Source organism: Neopelma chrysocephalum, unplaced genomic scaffold (assembly GCF_003984885.1).
Source record: "Neopelma chrysocephalum unplaced genomic scaffold, ASM398488v2 Primary Assembly neopelma1_63, whole genome shotgun sequence".
NCBI classification, from domain to species: Eukaryota; Metazoa; Chordata; class Aves; order Passeriformes; family Pipridae; genus Neopelma; species Neopelma chrysocephalum.
Window position 1 is genome coordinate 10596192 of NW_020897720.1, and position 21402 is coordinate 10617593.

At 50.4% G+C, this 21402-nt stretch overlaps 1 protein-coding gene across 1 annotated transcript in view; it reads left to right on the forward strand.

Annotated features, from left to right (window-relative positions):
• The window catches only part of FAT2 (FAT atypical cadherin 2), a 57238-nt gene extending 37062 nt beyond the window's left edge, over positions 1–20176 (forward strand). Inside the window, exons 11-24 of the mRNA XM_027682427.1 lie at positions 487–683; positions 1341–1494; positions 2240–2473; positions 3255–3644; positions 4953–5167; positions 5758–5895; positions 6631–6774; positions 7015–7212; positions 8296–9103; positions 9873–10018; positions 12964–13405; positions 15808–15961; positions 17205–17797; positions 18621–20176. Coding sequence (XP_027538228.1) covers positions 487–683; positions 1341–1494; positions 2240–2473; positions 3255–3644; positions 4953–5167; positions 5758–5895; positions 6631–6774; positions 7015–7212; positions 8296–9103; positions 9873–10018; positions 12964–13405; positions 15808–15961; positions 17205–17797; positions 18621–19153 — 4346 coding nt within the window. The 3' untranslated portion in view covers positions 19154–20176. The remainder of the gene's footprint in view (positions 1–486; positions 684–1340; positions 1495–2239; positions 2474–3254; positions 3645–4952; positions 5168–5757; positions 5896–6630; positions 6775–7014; positions 7213–8295; positions 9104–9872; positions 10019–12963; positions 13406–15807; positions 15962–17204; positions 17798–18620) is intronic.
• The last annotated feature ends 1226 nt before the right edge of the window (positions 20177–21402 follow it).

Sequence of the window (21402 nt, forward strand, 5' to 3'; positions counted from 1 at the left end):
ACTATATGTGGTGCTGTAAGATCCAACCAATATCTGCAGGGTATTTGAAACTCTCAGATCCCTTTAGGAACGTGCACTGAGAAAGACTGACAGGCTTTGGGAAGGTGAGACAATGTGGTTTTGAGGCAATGAATATGCACATCTGCAGAACATTACCGAGACCTTTTTGCAATCAGGAGCTGTTTCCTCTTTCTAGTGTAATATGCGGACAGGGAATAACTGAAACAGGCAGGGTACTTCCCAGCTGTGCAGTGAGGCAGAGCAAATGCTCCTCACCTGCTGGATACACCACCAGTGCCCTCTGTGCATCCCCAGTGCAAGTCAGAGAATCATCGAATCATATAGGTTGGAAAAGACTCTTAAGGTCATCAAAGTCCTTCAGGTCTCCTAAGGGAACGACAGTGGACACACCTATATTCCCTTATCACTTCTGATTTTCAGCGCCCAGTAAATGCCTTTTTTTACTTGCCTCCTGCTCCCTTCTAGAAGGAGACGTACTGGGACAGTTCACAGTTGATGAAATTGAGGGCGAATGGACAATTTCTTCCAAGAAGCCTCTGGACAGAGAAGATACAGAGAAATATCTCCTCAAGGTTATGGCCTCTGATGGGAAATTCCAGGCTACCACTGAAGTGGAAATTTTTGTTCTGGATATCAATGACAACAGCCCCGAGTGCGGCCAGGTAAGACGTCTGTTCTGGGACATCAGGGGCATGAAGGGAGAGCCTGGGAAGGAGAGAACACAATAGCAAAGAAGAAAGAACAGACAGAGCATGTTAAAGGGTTTGGCTTGTCGTAATTCTTCTCACACGATCCTGTTGCTTTGATTATGCTTAGCAATTTTAATTAAGCTGCATGTCAAGCAAGCACATTAAATCTAGCCTCCAAGCATGTTTGCCAGCAGTAAGTGAGAGCCTAAGCATTATGAAGGATAATTTTTGGAGATAAACAATGCCAGGAAGCCTCCTGGGTAGGGGCATGTAAATGACTGAGTTTTATATCCTGCTGTGCTGAGAGATTCCCATCAGAAGGTTTGTTGCTGTAGAGAGCTGATCGCTGGTGTGGACATTAGCCATGGTGAGAAAGAACAGAGGTGGTTGCTTCCCAAAGGAGATTCAAAGGCTTGTGTGAAATGAGCTCACTGGTCCCAATCCACACCCCAGCAGCCAGCAATGGGAGGCACATTGTGCTCCCCTATAAACCACAGGGGTTTTATATAAGGGTTTTATATAAGGGTTTATCCTTCCCTATGAAGCTCCTCCTAGTCTGCTCCTCCCCGTATGGGATGAAGGTATTTTGGAGGTGGCTCAGATGCCGTTGACACCTTCTGTCCTTGTCAGATGCTCTACACTGGGAGAGTCTCTGAAGATGCTGGGCCAGGTCTTTTCATTTTGAAAATAACAGCAACCGACCCTGACGTTGGCAGCAATGCCCAGATAACCTACAGCCTCCACGGCCCTGGTGCAGAGGAGTTCCGGCTGGGACCACACACAGGTGAGAGCAGGGCAGTGGGATCCCTTTATCCTCTTCCTCACCCACTCCTGAGAAATCCAGGCTCCTGGCATGGCTCAACACTTATCTCCTCTTGAGCAAACATAAGGACTGTTCATTCCAGCTCTCCCAAGTGAGGAGGGAATGGCAAACAGGCAGGTTTATTGCAACACAGTGTAGAGGAGGTTGAGCTCTCAATCTTCCTGCTGGCTTTTGTTAGAAGTGGTGTCATTAGTGTTGTTAAAATGAAGGGCAGACACCATTGCTAACAGCACAAGAGGTCTTTTACTTGAGCCAAAGACTCACGTTAAAAACTCTGAAAAGCTTTTTATCAGGTCTTGTGCAGTATATTTACCCAAACAGATTCAGTGATCATCCTAGAGATCACTTGGAGTTCACTACATTTCAGAAAGCTCAATGTAGTGGGGTTTATAAAGGTGTGTTTAGAAGTACAATTTATTTATGAGCACTTTTATCCTGTGTTGGCATCCCTTGCATGAAGTTCAGCTGAACTTGCAGGACTCCTGTGCCAAGCCTTGCCAGGGCACTGGCTGGCAGCGATCCGAGAACAGCCCTGAGCAACGTGGTGTGGACACACCACCACTATTAGCTGAATTACTGTAGGTGTCCAAGCCCGGCCTGTTGTCTCCCACGGTTCATGCAGGAAGGCAGCTGAACCTCCCTGAGGTCTTGTAGGCTGCGGCTGCGATTGCTGGGAGACAAGACCACCTCCTGTTCTTTCCCACAGGGGAGCTGACCACATCTGCACCCCTGGACCGCGAGCAGAAACCCACGTACCACCTCGTTGCGAAAGCCACTGACGGCGGGGGCCGTTCCTGCCAGGCAGATGTAACACTAATTGTGGAGGACACAAATGACAATGCACCGAGATTCTTCCCCAGTCACTGCGCCGTGGCCGTTTTCGATAACACCACAACAAAGACACCCATCGCCGTGGTTGCTGCCAGGGACCTTGATGAAGGTGAGTCACAATGGGATTTACTTGTTAGCGGAGTTCATCTTTCATCCCGAATAGCAACCTTTGAAACCTAGGGAAGGGCTACAGCAATGGGCACAGATGATTGAATCTTGGCCGAAGATGTGCCCTGGATCTCATTGCTGACATGTCCTTGACTAGCAGGCTGGCATCAGCATTTCTGTGGCCCTGTCTGAAGTGCAGTAGCTGTAGAAACATGCAAAGACAGACTTTAAGAACACGCTCGGTAACTAACTGTGATGCACAGCAAAAAATGTGACACAGTTTGTCTGGGATCCAAACAGGACAGAAACTTTATCAAAGATGGAGACTGAGAATGAGCATAATAAGGAAAAAAGGAGTTTTATATCTGGATGGGGTAGATAACACGGATGGAGAGGTCCTTCAGAGGATGCAAAGATTCTCAGAAACATAGGTAAGGCCCCTAGGAAAGGAGCTTTCAATAAACCTCTCCAGCAGAGACTGCATTTGTGGTAACAGAGAAGCAGGATCATATTTATCTTCTTTGGAAGCAGATATGAAGGAAAATAAAAATGGGAAGCACCAGTTAATAGAGGTGATACTGAAGGATAATGGTGAGTGACTGGATGTCTGAACCTGCAGGTGGACGGGGGCACACTTGGTGTTCATATGATTTTCATACAGCCTCCATTTTCCCTGGGAATTGAAGGTCATTAAGTACACACAGTCCTAATGGATTATAAATAAATAAAACCAGCAGCATTCCTACCCATGAATTAATGCTGCCTGTCCCTTACCCTTCCAGGTCTCAACGCTGAGGTGGTCTATTCTCTGTCTGACTCTGCCAATGGACACTTTTCAATTGAGGAAACCACAGGGGTGATCCGCCTGGAAAAGCCTCTGAAGGATTCTCAGCACTCAGCATTTGAGCTGACTGTCTGTGCTACTGACCGGGGCACCCCGCAGCCCCTCTCTGCTCTTGGCACTGTCACTGTCTCTGTTGTGGATCTAAATGAGTACCTGCCTGTTTTCCTGGCCCCTGAATATGTGGCCATGGTAAAAGAAGACGTGGCCGTGGGTACGGAGGTCCTCAACTTGTCGGCCTTAACAAGGGATAATGCAGAAAACACAGAGATCAAGTATGAAATTGTGAATGGCAATGACCACGGGAAGTTTCAGCTCAACTCAAACACAGGTAAAATGACCTTGTGCCCAGGCAGGTTCAGGTTGAGCCAACACCAAAGGCTGTCCTTGTCTTTTCTGGTTCTCCATTTGGCTTCCCCTTTTGCTCCCAGCCAGCACAAGGGTAGGGACTACAGTCTTCTTTTCTACTTTAAATTTTGGCAGCCAAGTCACTTAAGGACTGATCCAAATCTTACTGAAATTAATGGAAAATGCCTGTTATATGTCTGGGTCCTGAGGCAGGTCCATGTGAATGAGGGATACATGGAGAAATTTTTCCACTTCAAAAGGCAGGAGAAAGCGGTTTCATTTAAAAAGTCTCTCCATTCTGAACCCACGAGGAACCTGCAGCCCAGGGTAACAGGCAGCTTTATTAGGTAGCACTCAATGAACATGGATAATACCACTCTTAGCCATGAGCAGGTGTTGAGCCAGGTTTGCCAGCCAAATAAAGCACTGCTCTGTTTGCACAGCAATCTGATAAGGGCTGTTCTCAGAAGGCCAGTGTCAACTCCCTGAAACAAGCCCTTGGCTGCCTCATCAGTGGCCTTCTGCCCTTGGCTGTAACATCCTCATCCATGGTGCCATCCTCAGCTTCTCTGTCCCCCAGACTCTTGCTAATTTTTCCCCACCAGTCTTCTTACTAATTTTGTACGTCTTAAAAAACACAGAACAGTGTCATTTCCAGGGAATAAATTTGTGATAGTTTCAGTGCAGAACCCAGGCACACTCTGCTACCCTTGGCCTTTTTTTTTTCTGCTTTTACTTTATGTCTTCAGTCCATATGTTCAGTATGTTTCTCACTCATTTTTTTTGAGATTAACAGCCTCCTCCTTTCTGTGTTGCACCTCTAGCCTCACTTACAAAGCAGAGCATCTTGCTGCACACCTTTAACTCCTGTACAACTCTGCATTTACGTCTCACACCTTTACATCCTGCCTGTGACACAGTTCAGTGTCAGTTCACAGTGATGTTCTACTACTGCTTTGGTCACAGCTTTCAAGAGCGCTGTTGACTCTCATCCTATCTTGTCCCAGATCTCCAGCCGAGATTCCTGGGCACCTTCCAGAAGTTTATTTCACCTCTTCAAACATTTGATACCAGAATGAGGCAGGTTATCACAGAATCTGTTCAGCTGTAGCTCGTTTTATGGGATGCCATGTCCTTCAGTATCCCAGTTTAACCAGAGAAGGTCAAAGCTAGGTCAACAACACCTTTTCATCTGGAAGTTTGGCAGTTGCCTCGCTGTATTTGCACTATTCCAAGAAACCTCACGTGCCATTAATTCAGAGTGTCCTTTCCTATCCATCCAACAATGCAGGTGCCTTATACATAAATGGGAGCCTGGACTTCGAAGCGAGTCACGAGTATTACCTGTCCATTGAGGGCACAAGGAAGGGCTCAGCCTCTCTCAGCGATGTGACCATGGTGGTGATCAACATAACTGACATCAATGACCATGCACCAGAGTTCATCCAAGACCCTTACTTCACTGATATCCGGGAGGATGCTGCAGTTGGAGAAGTCATCCTCACGGTATGGTTACAAACCAGGCCAGCTGTCTTTGCCTGTTCTTTACTTGGGCTATGCATTATTTTCTCCTCTTTGGCACTTTACTTTTCCTTGGACACAGCCACCTCAGTGGGTTTGTGACATTCAACATCTCAGACCAAAGCATGACTTTTAAAAGAATGATTGCCAGAATTCCTGACACTCCACAGATGGGGGGAACACTTACAAGACATCTTTAAGTGAAAGCTAAGGAGGGGCTCAGGATCCTTGAGAACCTCCCAAGAGAACTAAAATGCCTGAAGAAGAAGGCAAATACCCTATTCTGGGCAGAATACCAAAGCCCAAGGTAATTCCTTGTGGAGTTCCCTGTCTAGCCTGTTACCATCACAGGGGTGGTCAAGTCAGGAAAGGGACAAGGAGAAAGCCATTGCTGTAGATGAGTTTTGTCCTGAAAAAACTGTTGGATGACATTTATTTAAACTATCTTCCTTCTCCTCCTCATTTGAGGCAAGCTCAAACCAATACCCTTAAATGACAAGGTCCTGCACAAGCTCCTCCATGGAACAGCCTTTTTTGGCCCAGGGGTCCTAGCTGGGTTTTTTTCTCTCAAACAGGTGTCAGCTGATGACTTGGATGGAGCAATGAACAATCAGATCACATATTCCATCGTGGAAGGGAACCCACTGGGACACTTTGCCATTCAGCCCAGAAGTGGACAGATCAGCATTGCCAAGCATCTGGACAGGGAGGAGGTGAGTTTGAGACACTGAGAACAAGAAGGCTGAAACAGATGTGCCCCAAAAAACTGAGGGAGCACAATATGCTCAGCTACCTCCTGTTTTCTGAATTATTTACTCATAATACTGTTAGTAGACGACAAATCATTCACTCATTTTCTAGACTCATATATACTGCAGTAGGAAGGCTGGGCTTTAGGAAAGGCAGTATAGAATCACAGAATGGTTTGGGTTGGAAGGGACCTTAAAGATCATCTAGTTCCAACCCCCCCACCACAGGCAGGGACACCTTCCACAACTCTGAGTTTTTGTCTGCTCCACTGGTATTTCAAGCTGTCTGGGTGAGAGTCACCCCAAACTGGAAACAAACACAGTTGACTTCGGCTTCCCTGCATCAGAGAATTATGGAAAACAGGTGTGGGGAGGAGATGGAAAGGTCACCTGGACAGTCTCTCATTCATAAAATAGCAGCAGCTTAAACCATTATTGGCAGATATTTGCCCAGCTTAGTCTCATCCATATTTGGCAAGGTGTTTCTCTTCTCTGCAACTGTTGTGAGGCTGATTTTATTTAGCAGTGAGCTTTGAGCGAGGTTAATGGATGGAGAGCCTTAGCCAAGGGCAAAGCTGTTGTTACGGTGCAATACATGGCCCCAGGCATTTCAACAAGCTGCAGCAGGGTAAAACTTCAGTGTGAAAAAGCCACCATTCTGCCATTTCTCAAAGTAATCCTGCGCTACAAATCCTCCAGATCCCCAGTTATTCCTTGACAGTTCGAGCCACGGACAACGGCCACCCGCCTCAGTTCAGTGATGTCCCTGTGCATGTCCATGTGTCTGATGTCAACGACAACCCTCCTCGCTTCTTCCAGCTCAACTACAGTGTGGTGGTGCAGGTAAGCCAGGACACAGTCTGTTCTCATGGTGTTAAGAAACTCATGCATGAGCTGCTGCTGGAGCAGAGGGGCAGGATGGTGGTGAAGCTTCTTTGTGCTCTGTGTGTTCTGGAGAGATGCACGGGGCAGGTGGGATTTGTTTCCCTCTTCCTGATCCAGCAGCTCCTGGGGTGCTGTAGGTTCCCCCCGAGCCATTTCTCTTTGCTTATCTTTTTCCAAAAGCGTGTTTCCCCATTTCAGGAGAATGCTCCCGTGGGTACAAGCATCCTGGAGCTGATTATGAGCGACAGGGACTCCCCAGAAAATGGACCGCCGTACTCATTCCAGATCACCCAGGGCAACGATGGGAAGGCCTTTGATGTCACCCAGAATGGTCTGCTGGTGACATCATCTGTCCTGAACAGAAGAATGAAAGAACATTACCTACTGCAAGTCCAGGTAGAGCCTGTGTTACTGTCCTGGTGTCTGAATTCCCCAGCAAATAGCAACAGTATGTGATTAGGATGGCCCAGCTGAATAAAAACATCTCTGGCTTTGAAGAAATCCAATCCAGACACAAATTGTACAGCTTGGAGCCAACTCCAGAGCTTATTTCTCCACACAGTCTGCCCACAAGAAGCGGGGGGCCAGCTTCTGTGTTGATAAAATCAGATAATATGATCACAAAAAACACTCTGTCAGCAGTTTCCTTAGACAGATGCTTTTCCCATAATCATTCTAGTGAATTCCAATTTAAAGCAAGACCTGGATCTGGTCCTACAAGCTTTCTCTAATTATCCTTGTCATTTAAGAAGTGGTTTAAGTTCCTCTTCAAAAAGGATTTCTATTGTTGCAGAATGAATTAATTATTTTTCAATGTTATCAGTAAGAATAGTCCATTACAAACAAAAGGATAATAAGATGTAAAGTACATACTTCTTCAGTAATGGCACTTGTTCTAAAAGCTAGGTACTATTATATTACAAACCTCAACCTCTAACTGCTTAGTATTTGGGAGAAATTTATCCTATAATCTGATTATTCGCATTTTTCTGTTTTGAGGTTCCTTGACTCATGCTAGACAGAGGTGGGACACGGGCTTAGGCAGTCTGGAAGGGGAGCAAATGTGTTGATGTGCTTAACTGCTTTATATCTCTGTACACTCAGTTACACATGGAACCCCAAAGATTGGCAGTGGAGCAAAACATGATTAACCCTCAGGAGTTCAGAGCCCTGCTCAGGTGTGCCTCAGCTGCTGATGAGCACACACGGGAGTGAGTGTGACCCCACCACTAGCAGAAGGTCTGGGTCAGTCTCCATGCTGGAAGGCGTGCTGCCATTTCCCTGGGGCCATCTCCAGGCACAGGTCCAACACTGATGCCAGTTTTTCCCATCCTTTCTTCATTCCCAACCCGCTGCCTGTCAGGTTCCACCCATTTCTACCTGCAAGGTGCTCTCCTTCGCTCGTCAGCCCGTCCAGTCAGGTGAGGTGTCAATAAGTCAGCACGTGACCATAACAGATCCTTCTGTTTTCCTTGCCAGGTCTCCGACAGTGGTATCCCTCCCCTGTCCTCCTCTGCATTTATAAACATCCAAGTGACTGAGCAGAGCCAATACGCCCCGTCAGCCCTTCCCCTGGAAATATTCATCACCACCAACGAGGAAGCCTTCAGAGGGGGCGTTCTGGGCAAGATCCACGCCACGGACCGAGACCCCCACGATACGCTGCTGTACACTTTGGTGGCAGAAGTGCCCAAGGAAGGGCTCTTCTCTGTCGGGGCCGCAGATGGGAAGATCATTGCCGGGGACAAGCTTCCCCACGGCCACTACCTTCTGAACGTGACAGTCAGCGACGGGACGTTCACAGCCACCACCAGCGTCAACGTCCACGTGTGGTGCTTCACGCAGGAGGCCTTGGACAAGGCGGTGGTGCTGCACTTCCGACACCTCTCCCCCGAGGAGTTTGTGGGGGACCACTGGCGCAACTTGCAGAGGTTTTTGGGGAACATCCTTGTCACCCGGCGCCAAAACATCCACATGGCCAGCTTACAGCCTGCAGCTGCCTCTGATGGAGTGGACCTGCTCTTGGCTGTCGGGGAGCCGCACGGCTCCCTGTACGAGCCCCGGGTCCTGGCGAATAAGCTCACTGTGTCAGCGGGGGAGATGGACCAGCTCGTCGGTCTCCGGATGAAGAAGGCGATTCATGTGCCGTGTCATGGGTCAGACTGTGCCCACCGTGTGTGCAAGGAGACCATTCAGCTGGATCCAGGCATGATGTCAACTTACAGCACTGCCCGACTCAGCGTCCTCACCCCCCGCCACAGCCTAGAGCAGATCTGTTCTTGCAACGGTGAGCAATCCTTCCCAGCAGGGTCCTACCCTGTAAACCTGGCCATACTGTGTTTTCCTTCAGTACACTATAAAGCACCTGGATTTCTCATGGAATTAGGCTGCCCAGTGACCCAAACTCTGCCTGAAATTTCGAACCCAAAACTAGATTCTTAGAGCTTGAAAGTTTCACACAGTCTATTTTTTTTTAAATTAATCTCCTGTAGCGTTTAATAGCAGCAACATCTGTCTCTCTCATTGGGAAAAGTCACTCATACCTAGCAGGTAATGAAGCTCAGTGATCAGAATATCGATCCCTGAGCTCCTCCTAGACCCAGCAAAGCACAGACTAACTGATAAATTTAAGGAAAGACAAATAAAGCATATTTCTTATACTCTAGACTACTTCAAGAAATAAATGGAGGTATCAGGGATAGATGTTAGCCTCACTTGGGCAGGAATGGATGCCATAGAATTAATATAAAGACTTACTAAGGATGAGGAAATTTTAAGGGTGTTGTAGACCCCGCTTAGGGCACCTTGAAGGTTCTATAGGACAGAAACAGCCAGGCTGACATTTCAGGGTTGCTTCACGATTGAGTACATAGAAGAAATACTGGGAGGTCCCAAGGAGACCTGTGGGAGATGCAGTGCAGTGGTGCATGGACTGCCATGGGTGGGGCTGTTCCTGGACAGTTACGGCATCCAGGGAGGAAAAGAGGCAAGGTTTGATCCAGTCCATAGCCTCAAAGAGCGACAAAGATGAGATCTTTCTCTCGTTCTCCTTTCAGGAACAGCTGTGAGGTTTGGAGGGCACAGCTACATTTGGTACCAGCACTCTCAGGTCGGCTCCTGGCACATGCACTTCCGACTGAAGACCCACCAGCGTCACGCGGTCGTGTTCTCTGCCAACGGGACAGACCACGCCACCTTGGAGGTGTGTATTGCTATGGCAGGGGTTTCTTTCCAGAGTTAAAAAAACCTTACTGTTTCAAGGAAGGGAATCACAGAAAGAAGATGCAATAGTATGTACCCTTAGTCATTCATCTAGCTGAACGTAAGACTTGGGAAGACCAAGTGAGAGATAAGCACAGTTTGGCAATTGCTGCACCCTCAGCTAGTGAATCATTTTTCACATCTGTGAAAGCATGTGCTAGTGTCTGGTGTGAAATCAGCAGACACCCATAGCAGATCTGCATTCTTTCCTTACAGCTTGCTTCTCATTCCTCTCTTGTATCACACCTCTCAGGAGGTGTGAGTTACCAGGTGGAGTTGTCCCCAGACCAGTCTGTTTCCATTGTAGCAAAGGGCAAGCTTCCTCCCAGACCTCAAAGGTCCTTTACAGTAATGGACAAAAGAGAAAAAAACAGGAATCCCAAATTATGTTTTTCACACACACCTCCATCTTTTCAACCACTTTCTTCAAATGATTTCACTATTTAAGACACCTGCAGGAACATTTCAGTCTGATCACTCTCCTCCCTTTGGCTGAACGCTGAACCTCCCCAGCGTTCAAGGATCGTCTCCCTCTTCCACTTTGGCAACAGAAGGAAAGCAGCAGATGACTGAAGAATAGGGGTTTTGTATATACCTCATCAATTAAATTCAGACTAATTGGAGAATAAGATCACAGGACATACTTAGCAGCTTACAGAGATTTGTCCTTGAGACTAATCACATGGAGATCTACACACTGTAACCTACCTGGAAGTGTTCATCCTGTCCTTGAATTCCCTCATCCCTTCTCATGGTTTCACAACCCCATCTTCCTATTGTGAAACACTTTTCATTCCACTGTTATAAAAGACCCACACAGACAGGGAGCTGCACAGCAGCCAACGCCCAGAGACCTGCCTGTTGCACATACTCTAAGCTCCTGCTGTCACGGCCATCACTCCTGCTCTCCTCTCCTGCAGAGAAACATCATCCATCTGTTCTGTACCCATCTCTGAGAATGACTTTAAGCTGCACTGTTAAGGGCTGATGAGAAAAACTTCTCAAGAAGAGTCTCTAGCTTTCTACCCCCTCTCTGGGAAGGAGAGTCACTAAGTAGTTCAGCAGAAGGAGTCCAGCACTCCAGATGGTGCTGAGACAGGATGAGATGGCAGAAAGCTGTACTGAGCCAGGCCTAACACAGGGAGTCAAGTGAGAAAAGACTCATTATTGACAGAGTTCAGTGTGCCTGTGATCTTCTATACCCAGATCTCTCCACAAGCTTTTCAATAGGAAAGCCTCCACCATAAAGGTGGCTGTGACTCCTTTCTTCCCTGATTTGCTTTATTAACAATATCTTAGGGATAAAAACTTTTCTAAACCATCTGGCCTGATAAAAATGAAGGAATCCCTCAAGATTTTAAGCTTCATAAACTGCAGTACTCCAGATGTGAGCCGAAGCCTTGAAAGAACCATAAGCACTGGTTTGTAGATTTGATGAAGAGGATGAGTTCTCCCAAGGGCATGCATACCATCACCCTTCCAGTCACTAAGCTCTCCTGATGTTCAGAAATAGGTTGCAGCAAGAGGATGGCAAACCAGGCAAGCTGGGAAAGACTTGGCAGCCTGTCACTTCTTGCTCCAGGGAATCGAGTTCTCAGCTGTCTCCCAGCCCCAGAAATTGATAAGGCGAATCTACAGACCCATCTGAAGTGAAATCATGTTCCTCCAGATAAAGTGAAGTGACAGAGTTCTCTGGTGAGCTTGCCAATTGTGCAAAGAGATTTGCACACGTGTTGCCCTGAGGCCCTTCCATGGCAGGTGCCAGCTGCTTCTTGTTCTTCCTTCCTTCGTTCAGCTCCCACTGGGACTTATTTATACTGTGGTCTTCTCTAAGAGTTAACTGCTGTGCTGTTCTGCTTTTGTCCCCTCCAGAGTAGCCCCATCATATTGTATGTAGGTTCCTCTAGAGCCAGCGTAGCCCATAATCAGTCCTCCTCTTCTAGTCCCTTCCAAGAATCACCCCTCCTCACTGTCTCTAGTGCCCCCCATGGAGATCTCTCTTGCCTGTGATGAATTGCTTAATGTTACATAGCAAGCTCTGCAGGTTTTCCATGAGCATTTCGTTCCATCCCATCTCTTCTCTCCTTCTCCATAGACTTTTGGCTTCTGTGAGACAGAGGTTTTATCAACAAAGCACTGGGGAGAAAAGGTTTATTTCTGTCTTCACCCTAGAACAACACAGCTAACCTTTTCTTTCTCCTTCCTCCATGAGTTTTAAAGATGAACCTTGAGCCAAAAATAGGTATTTTTAATGTCCCAGTGTAATGCAGAAGACACTAGTTCACTTTTAAAAGTGGTTCACTTTTAGCAGCTCAATATCTTATCTCCCTCCCATCTACTGGAGATCAAGGAATGGATGGCAGCACCTATCAGCAGCTTTGGCCCGGCTTTCCAGCTGATTAGGAGAAAAGTGCAACAGTAATTCCTTTCTCTGCCTCCCAACTCCTCCCTGCCTCCTCCAGGGAAAGCTGCTTGTGCTCCTCCTTGATGAGGTGCTTTCATTACCCTCACCCATGCCAAAGGGGCAACTGCTCCAGCACCTTCCCCACCACTCATGAGACAGTGAGAACAGAACAAAAGCCATGTGCTCCCTCTGCGACTGGTGATGGAGTTATGGACAATCTGAATGCCAGGGCTCTGACTAGACTCAGGGAGGTGGGAGAAGGGGTGAGCAGATGCAGCAGTCTCATCACATGGCTCTGCTCTCTGTTAAGTGGAAAGATGAGCTTCCCTCCCTGCACACTGGTCAAAGGCTCCAGGGAAGGACCACAGGTGAAATTGTGCCAGAGATGAAGGTGTTTTGCAAAGTAAAGGAGGTTGAAACCCTCCATAAACAGCAGCCACCTGTATGGCAGCTAACCACGACTTCTGGGATGTGTTTTACAGCTGGTTAACGGGGTGCCTCACCTTGGGTACAGCTGCCGGGGGAACTCCACCGGGAACCTCTCCTCCTCCCGCTTTGTGAGCGACGGCGAGTGGCACTCGGTCTTCCTGGAGGTGAAGAACATGTCTGTCCGCCTGCTCATCGATGGCCTGGGAAACGCTTCTCTCCAGCTGCCAGGGACCTGCAGTGTCTCCCAGGGCAGACGAGACCTGATTTTTGGGGGCCTCCGTCAGTCACTGCATTCCCAGAGAGTCACACGGGGCTTCAGGGGCTGCCTGGATGTGGTTGCCATCAACGGCAGAGAAGTGGTTCTCCTGCCTGGGAAAGGGCAGTCAAAAGAAATCCTGGAGCAGGTGGGGATAAAGCAGTGTTGCTCCCCCACTGGTGCCTGCAGCAGCAGCCCATGCCTCAACAACGGGATGTGCTCCGAAACTCACGGAGGAGGTATGTGAACATCCCACGCAGAGCAGTAGGAGAGCAATAAGCAGGGAGGGGAGGGAAGGATGGAGGGGCTACTCCAGGGGAGAACCAGAGGTGCTCTGTCCCAGGGGACCTCAAGTGATACCTGACTCAGTGCAGCAGCAGCAGCTGCAGGGTATGAGATCATCATCCTGGCTCTCAGCAGTGGACCATGGCCCGCAGGGCAGGAAGGTGTTTCTAAGGAGTGTGCATGACACAGGAGAGCATAGTGGTGCCAAAAACTCAAATGCAAATAGAAATTCCACCCACCCCTCTGCATCCTCTTTGCTTAAGGAGCTGTTAACAAGGCTGGGATCAAGCAAGATGGGATCACACAATGATTGTATCTGGGCAGAAACGAGCCAAGATCTTGGTCTCTTCCCACTGCAGTGAGTGACTCCCCAGGGCTATGCAAAGGGATGTGGGAAAACCGTAAGCTCTAATCCAAGAGTCCCAGGCTAAAATGGGCTGCAGACACTCAACAGGTTTGATGCAGGCAGTCTCACTGCTACCCTGTTCCTCCCATCAGAGGGGCTCCTCACAGCAAGCTGTGTCACAGGGACAGGGTTTGTTGGAACTGCTCCCAGGGATGTCCACCTTTGTGTCACTGCCCTGCACCATATTCTAGCTTCCAGCACAGCAGGGCTGCACCCTGCAACACCTTGTCTATCGAGAGAGGTACTGCCTGCCCCTTGGCCCTTCCAGGGGGCAGAGGGGGGCTTCCCAGGCTGCTGTGTGGGGCAGAAGCTCCTCCTGCAGCTCTGTGCTCTTCGGGGCCGTTGCCAAAGCCCACACCCTGCCCAGCGAGCAAGTGAGGACAGAGGAGGCAGCACAGCTTCTCCTGCCCTGCCCGCAGCCTCTGGGAACAAGATTCCCAGCCCTGTCGACTCAGCAGCTGCCTGGTTCAGGTGAACTTGTTTGACACCAGGTGTATCTGTACTGAACAGTTAGTCTGGCTGGCACTCACACCTCAGCCTTGAGACCCTTTGCACAGAAAACCCCTCTGGCTGGGCTGCAAGGGGCTCAAAGCCTACAAGGGGAAAATGCATCTCTGCTCTAAGTCAGGGCATCCCCTGCTTTTGTTGCAGAGACTATACAGCAGGAGGGGGAGGAGGAAAATCACTCCCTCACTAATAAACTGGTGATCATCCTGTACCCTTCCCATAGTTTCCTTCCAATGTGATCAACCTCTCCTGCAAATGCCCAGGAAAGAGCCTGTGGGAAGTGGCCCCAGGCAGGACATTGCTGCAGGGAAGGGGTTGCTCAAGAGACACTTATTTTGTGAGGTTGTCCTGGATGCTTGGCTGAGTCCTGGAGACCAGAGCAAGCAGCACTGAGTTTATGCAGAGCCCTGCCTAGGGATCTCAGGTGTGGGATTACATGCACAGGCACAGGCACGCCTGTGCAAGCGAGCCCGGGGAAGCCACGTGGCCGCGTGAGAACACATCTGTGCAGAGAGGGTCCCAGCCAGACCGGCCACCACACCAACCACAGCGCTCAGGACCACAGGGTGCAAACACATGTGAGCCCCCATGTCCAGAACACGTGTGTTTGGGCACACACAGCCCTATGGGCAACGTCCAGCACCTGCTGCACGAGTGCCAGCACGTCCTTGTTGTACAGCCGCTAACGCGCATGTGGAAACAGGTTTGTTCACCCCGTGCTCTAAAGCAGGGTTGTTTAGCTTGTGGATGAGTAGCAAAGACTTCTCAAGTGTGCTGCAAGGTGGAAACTCTGAATTTCCCGCATGACACCACCAGCCAAGCAACTGGCAAGAGCTCAGCACAGCCAGGGACATTCCCATGCTAAGGGCTACACTAAACAGCAGCCAAAAACACAAACAGCAGCGGCCCCCTCTGAGTCCTTGCTGTGCCTGGTTTCTCTCTGGCTCCAAGCAGACATCTCCTGTAGGCAAGAGAAACCTGACATGTTGAGACAGGCACTTCATACCGCGAGAACTCGCAGGACCAAAGACTCCTGAGAACAATAAATTAGAGAGGATTGCATTTAAGAGAGTCAGAAACTGTGAATCAGCCAGCCAGGCTCCCCTTCCTTTATCCTGAATTTGTCCCTCAGCTTCTCCATCCAATAATGCTGTGCCCTGACTGCATCCCTAGCAGGAGAGGTCTGTGTCAGGATGGGCTTGACTCATTGCTCAGACAGCTCCCTAGTGCCTCTGCATTGCCCCAGAGCCTCCAGCAACCACACCAGGTTCTGTAATGTTCCCACCAGCTACATATGGCTTGGGTGCCCCACAGCACTGCAGCAGCAGCAAGTACCTGTGTTTAGGTAGCTGTGTTGAGCCCTCTGTGGGTGCCACCGGTCACTGCTTCTCCCTGTTCTTGCCGGTTCTTCCATACAGATCTGTTCACTCTCGCCCTCTCCAGGTTACACCTGCATCTGCCCCGGGCTGTTCTCTGGTGATCGCTGTGAGCTTGGGGACAGTCCCTGCGAGTCCAAACCCTGCCTGCACGGCGGGACCTGCACCCTCTCCGCCACTGGCTACTCCTGTCACTGCCCTGACTGGTCCCTGGGTGAGAGGTAAGGGCCAGGGGAGCTTTGGGACGGGCGACATCCCATGGTGGTCTCTACCAACGAGCAGTGAGCTCCATTTCTGGAGCGCACCAGATCCAGACTCGCTGGGACTAATTGCAAACTGCAGGTACCCAAGCGTTGCAGCAGGGAGGTGTCTGAGGGCAGAGCTGAGCAGACCAGGACACAAATAGCTCTGCCATCGTGTGGCCATTGCTCCTCTGTGCCCATCTCCTCTGAGCAGGAGGGAAAACAGAAAAATCTCTCCTCACAGATGCTTTGATGGCTGCAGGTGCTGTGGGGCAGGTTCAAAGCGTGTCCTTGCTGGCCCAGTTCATCCTTCTGCCTTAGCCGTTGAGCCAGGATGAACACTGGTCCTGTGGATCAAGGCAAAGGCAGAAATTATCTGTTCAACTCTTGGAATACAAGCCTGTAGCTGAGCATTAGGTGGCAGTGTAATATCTGAAATCACCAGGTGTCCAGGTGGAGGCTGTGGGTGCTCGATGTGCACACCAGCTCACACATCCTAAAACACTGACTACAACAAGAGAAGCCCAGACCTCATGGAGTTTGTTCAGTAATAAATAAAAAAGAAAAGGAGGGAAAGCCAATAAAGCATTGCATATTCCCTCTAGCATAGGGAGATCATTGCTGTTGGAAGGAAAGGTCCTGGTACTGTTGGGAAACATTTAGGTTGTGTGGGGTGGAGCAGGACAGAGAACCAGAAATTCCATCCCAGTTCTGCAGGTGCTTCATAAAATGTCAAAAAGCCTCTGCAACAAGGATGCACATTCACTGCTTCTCAGGGTAGTTGTTCTTCAAATGTTTACTGCAACCTGCAGACATCTACAAACCATCCTGAGACCCCACAGAGCCTGGAGGGCATAGTGAACTTCATAAGAGGTTAACACACCTCAGACTGACCCTGGGCTCCCTAATTTAACAGGATGGAAGCACCTTTCTGTGCTTTGTTATTCCTAGAACTCCAAACACTCCTGTGAGGCAGGAAGGCTCCTGTTTTAATTTGCTGCATTTGACTGGAAAGTAGGACCATCCTGTTAAACACAGTCTCCTGGAAAGCATAATTTTATACTCAGGGATCACAGTCCTCTGCCAGGAGAAGCAAGGGAGGGAGAGCAGATGGGGATGGAGCATCCTTGGCTGGTCTAAGTCAGAGCCCTGAACAGGGTAAGGCAGTTCTAGCTGCATCCCCGGGCTGATGGTGGTTGTCTCCATCCCTTCCTCCCCGCAGGTGTGAGAAGCTGGCCGAGGAGTGCCAAGACAACCCATGCCGCAACTCCGGGCGCTGCGTGAGCAGCCAGGGCTCTGTCCACTGCATCTGCCCCTCTGATTACCAGGGGGCCTACTGCACCCAGCCCATCATCACCCCCGCCATCGTGCCCACGCAGTGGGCGGTGGGCCCCGAGGAGATCGCGGAGATTGTGGCAGGTGTGGTGGGGGCGGCCATCCTGGTCGTGGCCTTTGTGCTCATCCGCAAGCGCTACCGGCACCGCGCCAAGGCTCACAAGCCCGTGGCCCGGGAGGACCCCGACCTGCTCTCCAAGAGCGAGTTCTCCAAGAGCGTGGGTGTGGGCACCCAGGCCGTGCCACCCATCGAGCTCAACATCCTCAGTGACGCGGCGCACAACAACCTGGACCGGGCCACGCCGGAGCAGCGCAAACCCAGCGGCACCCCCGAGTTCGTCACCTTCAACTCTGCCAACGCCCCCAAGCACCGGGGCACCATCGTGTGCAGTGTGGCTCCCAACCTGCCCCCCGCTGCACCCCCCTCCAACTCTGACAATGAGTCCTTCATCAAGTGCACCTGGGCCAGGGAGGAGATGGGTCAGTAGCCACAGCTTTTTCTTGCTCTTACATGTCCCTCTTCCCCTTGTGAAGTGGGTCTGAGGTTTGAAAACATGAGGGGCAAATGGTGTTGGCTAAAGCCAAGCAAAGCATGGGCAAATATTTCCCCAGCCCTGCTATAGGGCTTTTATTGTCTCTTTCCTCCGTGCTCCCCAGTATATCCCAGTTTTCTGCTTTAACCTGATCAGTCTCATGCACAATCATCAGGGAAATCATTAATTCATAGCCTGAATTCCCACATACCCTGGATCAAAAGATCCTGTTAAAGAGAAAAATGAAAGAAAAAAATTGAGATCCTAAAAGTTAGTGTGAATTTTAGTGGAGACAATTGTATCAGTGCTCCTAGGAAGAGGGATCACATCCTCAGGGACACCTTGCATGGCTCCGGACAGCAGAGTTACTCCATGCAAGAGTTCATCACCAAAGCACAGTCTTAGAAGAGAATTCACAAGAATAACTACAGGGAAAGGAAGAGGTCCAGTGGATTGCTGGCTCTGCTCCAATCCCTTCATCATGCAAGCTTCTTGCATCCAAATGGTGCGATGAAGTGTGTCTTTTGGGTGCTACAGTAGTGGATCTCTGCAGGCTGGTGGGGACACTGCCTCAGCACAGCTAAGGCTGCTCTCAGGTCCCCTCAATTCCCAAAGCAGCAACTAGAGCTCCCCATATCCCCATGTCTCCTCTCTTCCCTAGTCTGCCACATCTCCTACAGGCTCAGAGCCCACAGAGGGAATTAGCAGGAGGGCGAGAAAGAGGCAACAACCGCTTGAGCTGCAGCTAACACAGCTCTCTTTTATTTCAGTCTACCCAGCAGAAACAACCTACTGGCCGCCCCGGTACCTGTCGTCAGATGTCCAGGAATATTCCCACTACGAGATCATTCAAGGCCCCCCTGCGTCCTCCTCCCACCCTCCTCTCCCCCCACCGCCCCCTCCGCCAGCGGACACGGAGCCGGTCGCCCTTTACGGGGGCTTTCCCTTCCCGCTGGACCAGAGCAACAAGCGAGCGCCCATCCCGCCCCGCTACAGCAACCAGAACCTGGAGGACTTCCTGCCACTTGGCCCCGTGGACATGGGAGCTTCCCAGTGCCAGAATGAGTACACGGCCATCAGCTACTACCCAGCCCAGCTGGTGCAGGGCGAGGGTGTCCCGTACCAGCCCGACCCGGGCTACAAGCGGGTGAGCATGAGGCTGAGTGTGGCCCAGCCCTCCTATGCAGACTGCGAGGTGGGCCACCAGCCCAGCATCCGAGCCCAGCCCCTGCCACCCCCCAACTACGAGGGCTCTGACATGGTGGAGAGCGACTACGGGAGCTGCGAGGAGGTGATGTTTTAACGGGGGCTCGCTCTTGAGATGGGAAGAGAGGCACATCTCCACGCAGAACAGTGTGCAGGGGGCTGGCACGTGCTGCTGAAGGGAGGCTCCTGTGTGTCCCCCCACAGCTTGCAGCATCTCCCCCTGCATGGCTGGGTTGTAAATTGGCTGGATCTTTCCCCTCGCTGCCCTCCATGGTGCTCCTGCTGCAGATGGAGGGGAAATGCTCCAGCCACTGCTGGGACACGGAGGATGCTCCTGGGATGCCAGTGACTAACCTGCCTCTTTACCAAGGGGACTTCCTCTGACATCATGTAGGGCTGCAGCATGCCACCTCTTCCCACCCCAGGCTCCCTGGCCTCAGGGAGGATGAGGAGCAGAGCAAGCACTGCGGGTATGGCAGCAGTTGTGGTGGAGAAGGTATGAAAGGACTAGTGATGCACAGCCTGGCAGTGCCCCATGTGGGGTAGCAGAGGCCCCCTGCCCCCATCTCTGGCTTCAAGGGCTTGCATCAAGCCAACAGTTTGCCCAGTGGAATGGATCAGCTGGTGCAAACCCTCTTCCATGGCTGCTCCCTGATACTGGGAGAGAGATGAGGGAATGCAGCTGGTCCCTTCAGCACATCCCTCACTTGGCCAAGAGAAGTCCAAGAAAAAAAAAAAGAAAAAAAAGAGTCCATTTCTGTGGAAAACCAAGCAACAAGGTTTGTCACACCAGGAACCACCCACAGACTCAAACCAGTCTGCCCAGTTGGGCTGTGCTCACACAACTGAGGGAGACCCTGCCCCGAGGGCTGTGTGCACAGCTGTGTGCCTGTGGCTGTCATGGTCCCACGCTGAACACAGCAGGACACGGTCCTGCCCCCCAGCTGGGGCTCCCTGGTGCATCCCAGAAAGACTGGCCAGCACCACCTGGAGACAGGGCACCAAGGCCACTGAGCGTGGGTTTGCCTGTTTGTCCTTGTGCTTGGAAATGTATCGTTTCTTCGTGAGAGGTTTTCTTTGGTTGGTTGTTTGATGTAACTTTTTTTGTTGTCGAATTTTTGGAAAGTATTAAAAGAGTTTGGATTTTTGTACTATTATGATTTTATTTGACATCTCAGGGATTCCCTTGTAAATAGGACATCCCTGCCTAGCTGCAGCCAAGGGCAGCCCAGGGAATAACAGCTTATTTTGGACACCAAAAGCTTTCAGAGAAGTACAAAGACAGCAACTTTCCCAAGCCCAGGACTCACACCCGTCCCCAAAACACCCCAGGCACACAGCACCTTACCTGTTGGTTCCAGGGGAGCTCATCACATGGAGAGGCTGAGAAGGCACCAGCAGGATCACCCTTCTCCTGCCTGAACTGCTGGCTGCAGGACAACCATCCCCTGGCATGGCCAGACCTCCCACCACAGCTGGGGTTAATCTCAAATTAAGTCAGGGGTGGGAGCATTTGGCTGCACTTGTGCAGGTCTCCAGCTCAGCTTTCCTCTGCCAAGGTGGGCTTGTGAGCTTTGCAGTTCCCTGGGGCTGTTTTAACAAAACTCTAAATGCAAACAAGTCCCCACAGAAGCCTCATCTCCGTGTGCTGATGGAACATTTTGGAAGAGAAGGTCATAGCACATGGTGGGGGGAAAGGCAACTGAGATAATGCTCTGCTAAGTGACACCTGGGAAGGAGCAGCCTCAGCAAAGCCATTTCCTGGTATAGGAACAACCTTGCAGCACAGAGCCCTAAGGAAGGATGGCTGTAGTTCCAACCATGGTAATTCTCCATAGTCAAGCCCCCCAAACACCAGGAGCTGCCTGCGGTCAGCCGCCCCTCCTGCCCTGGGGTTCAGGTGACCTTGGATCCACACTTCTCATAAGTCTGCCAAAGCCTTCAACTTTAAACATTTTTTTTTCCAGAGCTTCAAAAGACGAACCTTTTAAAGCACTGATTTTCCAGCAGCCCTCTAATGACACACTGCAACGGCATGAATTATTCAGCAGCGTGAGGATAAGCCGAGCTGCAGCGATGCTGGCACAGCGCCCCTCTCCCAGCGTGGGCTGGCTTTTGCTCCTTTGATCTTTTGGGCGGATCAGCAGCAGCTCAGCATCCCCCATTGGCACATGCCGGGCTCTTTTTTCAGCTGCAGCCCCACTTTTGGCATAAATCAGGCTGCTGGGTCGCAGGACACAGCTGAGAAACCAAGGCACAGCTTTGGTGCGGCAGAGAAGAGCCCAGCCCTGAAAGCCCATATAGGCTCTGCCCACAACCTACTTGCACAAACGAGGTCAGAAGAAA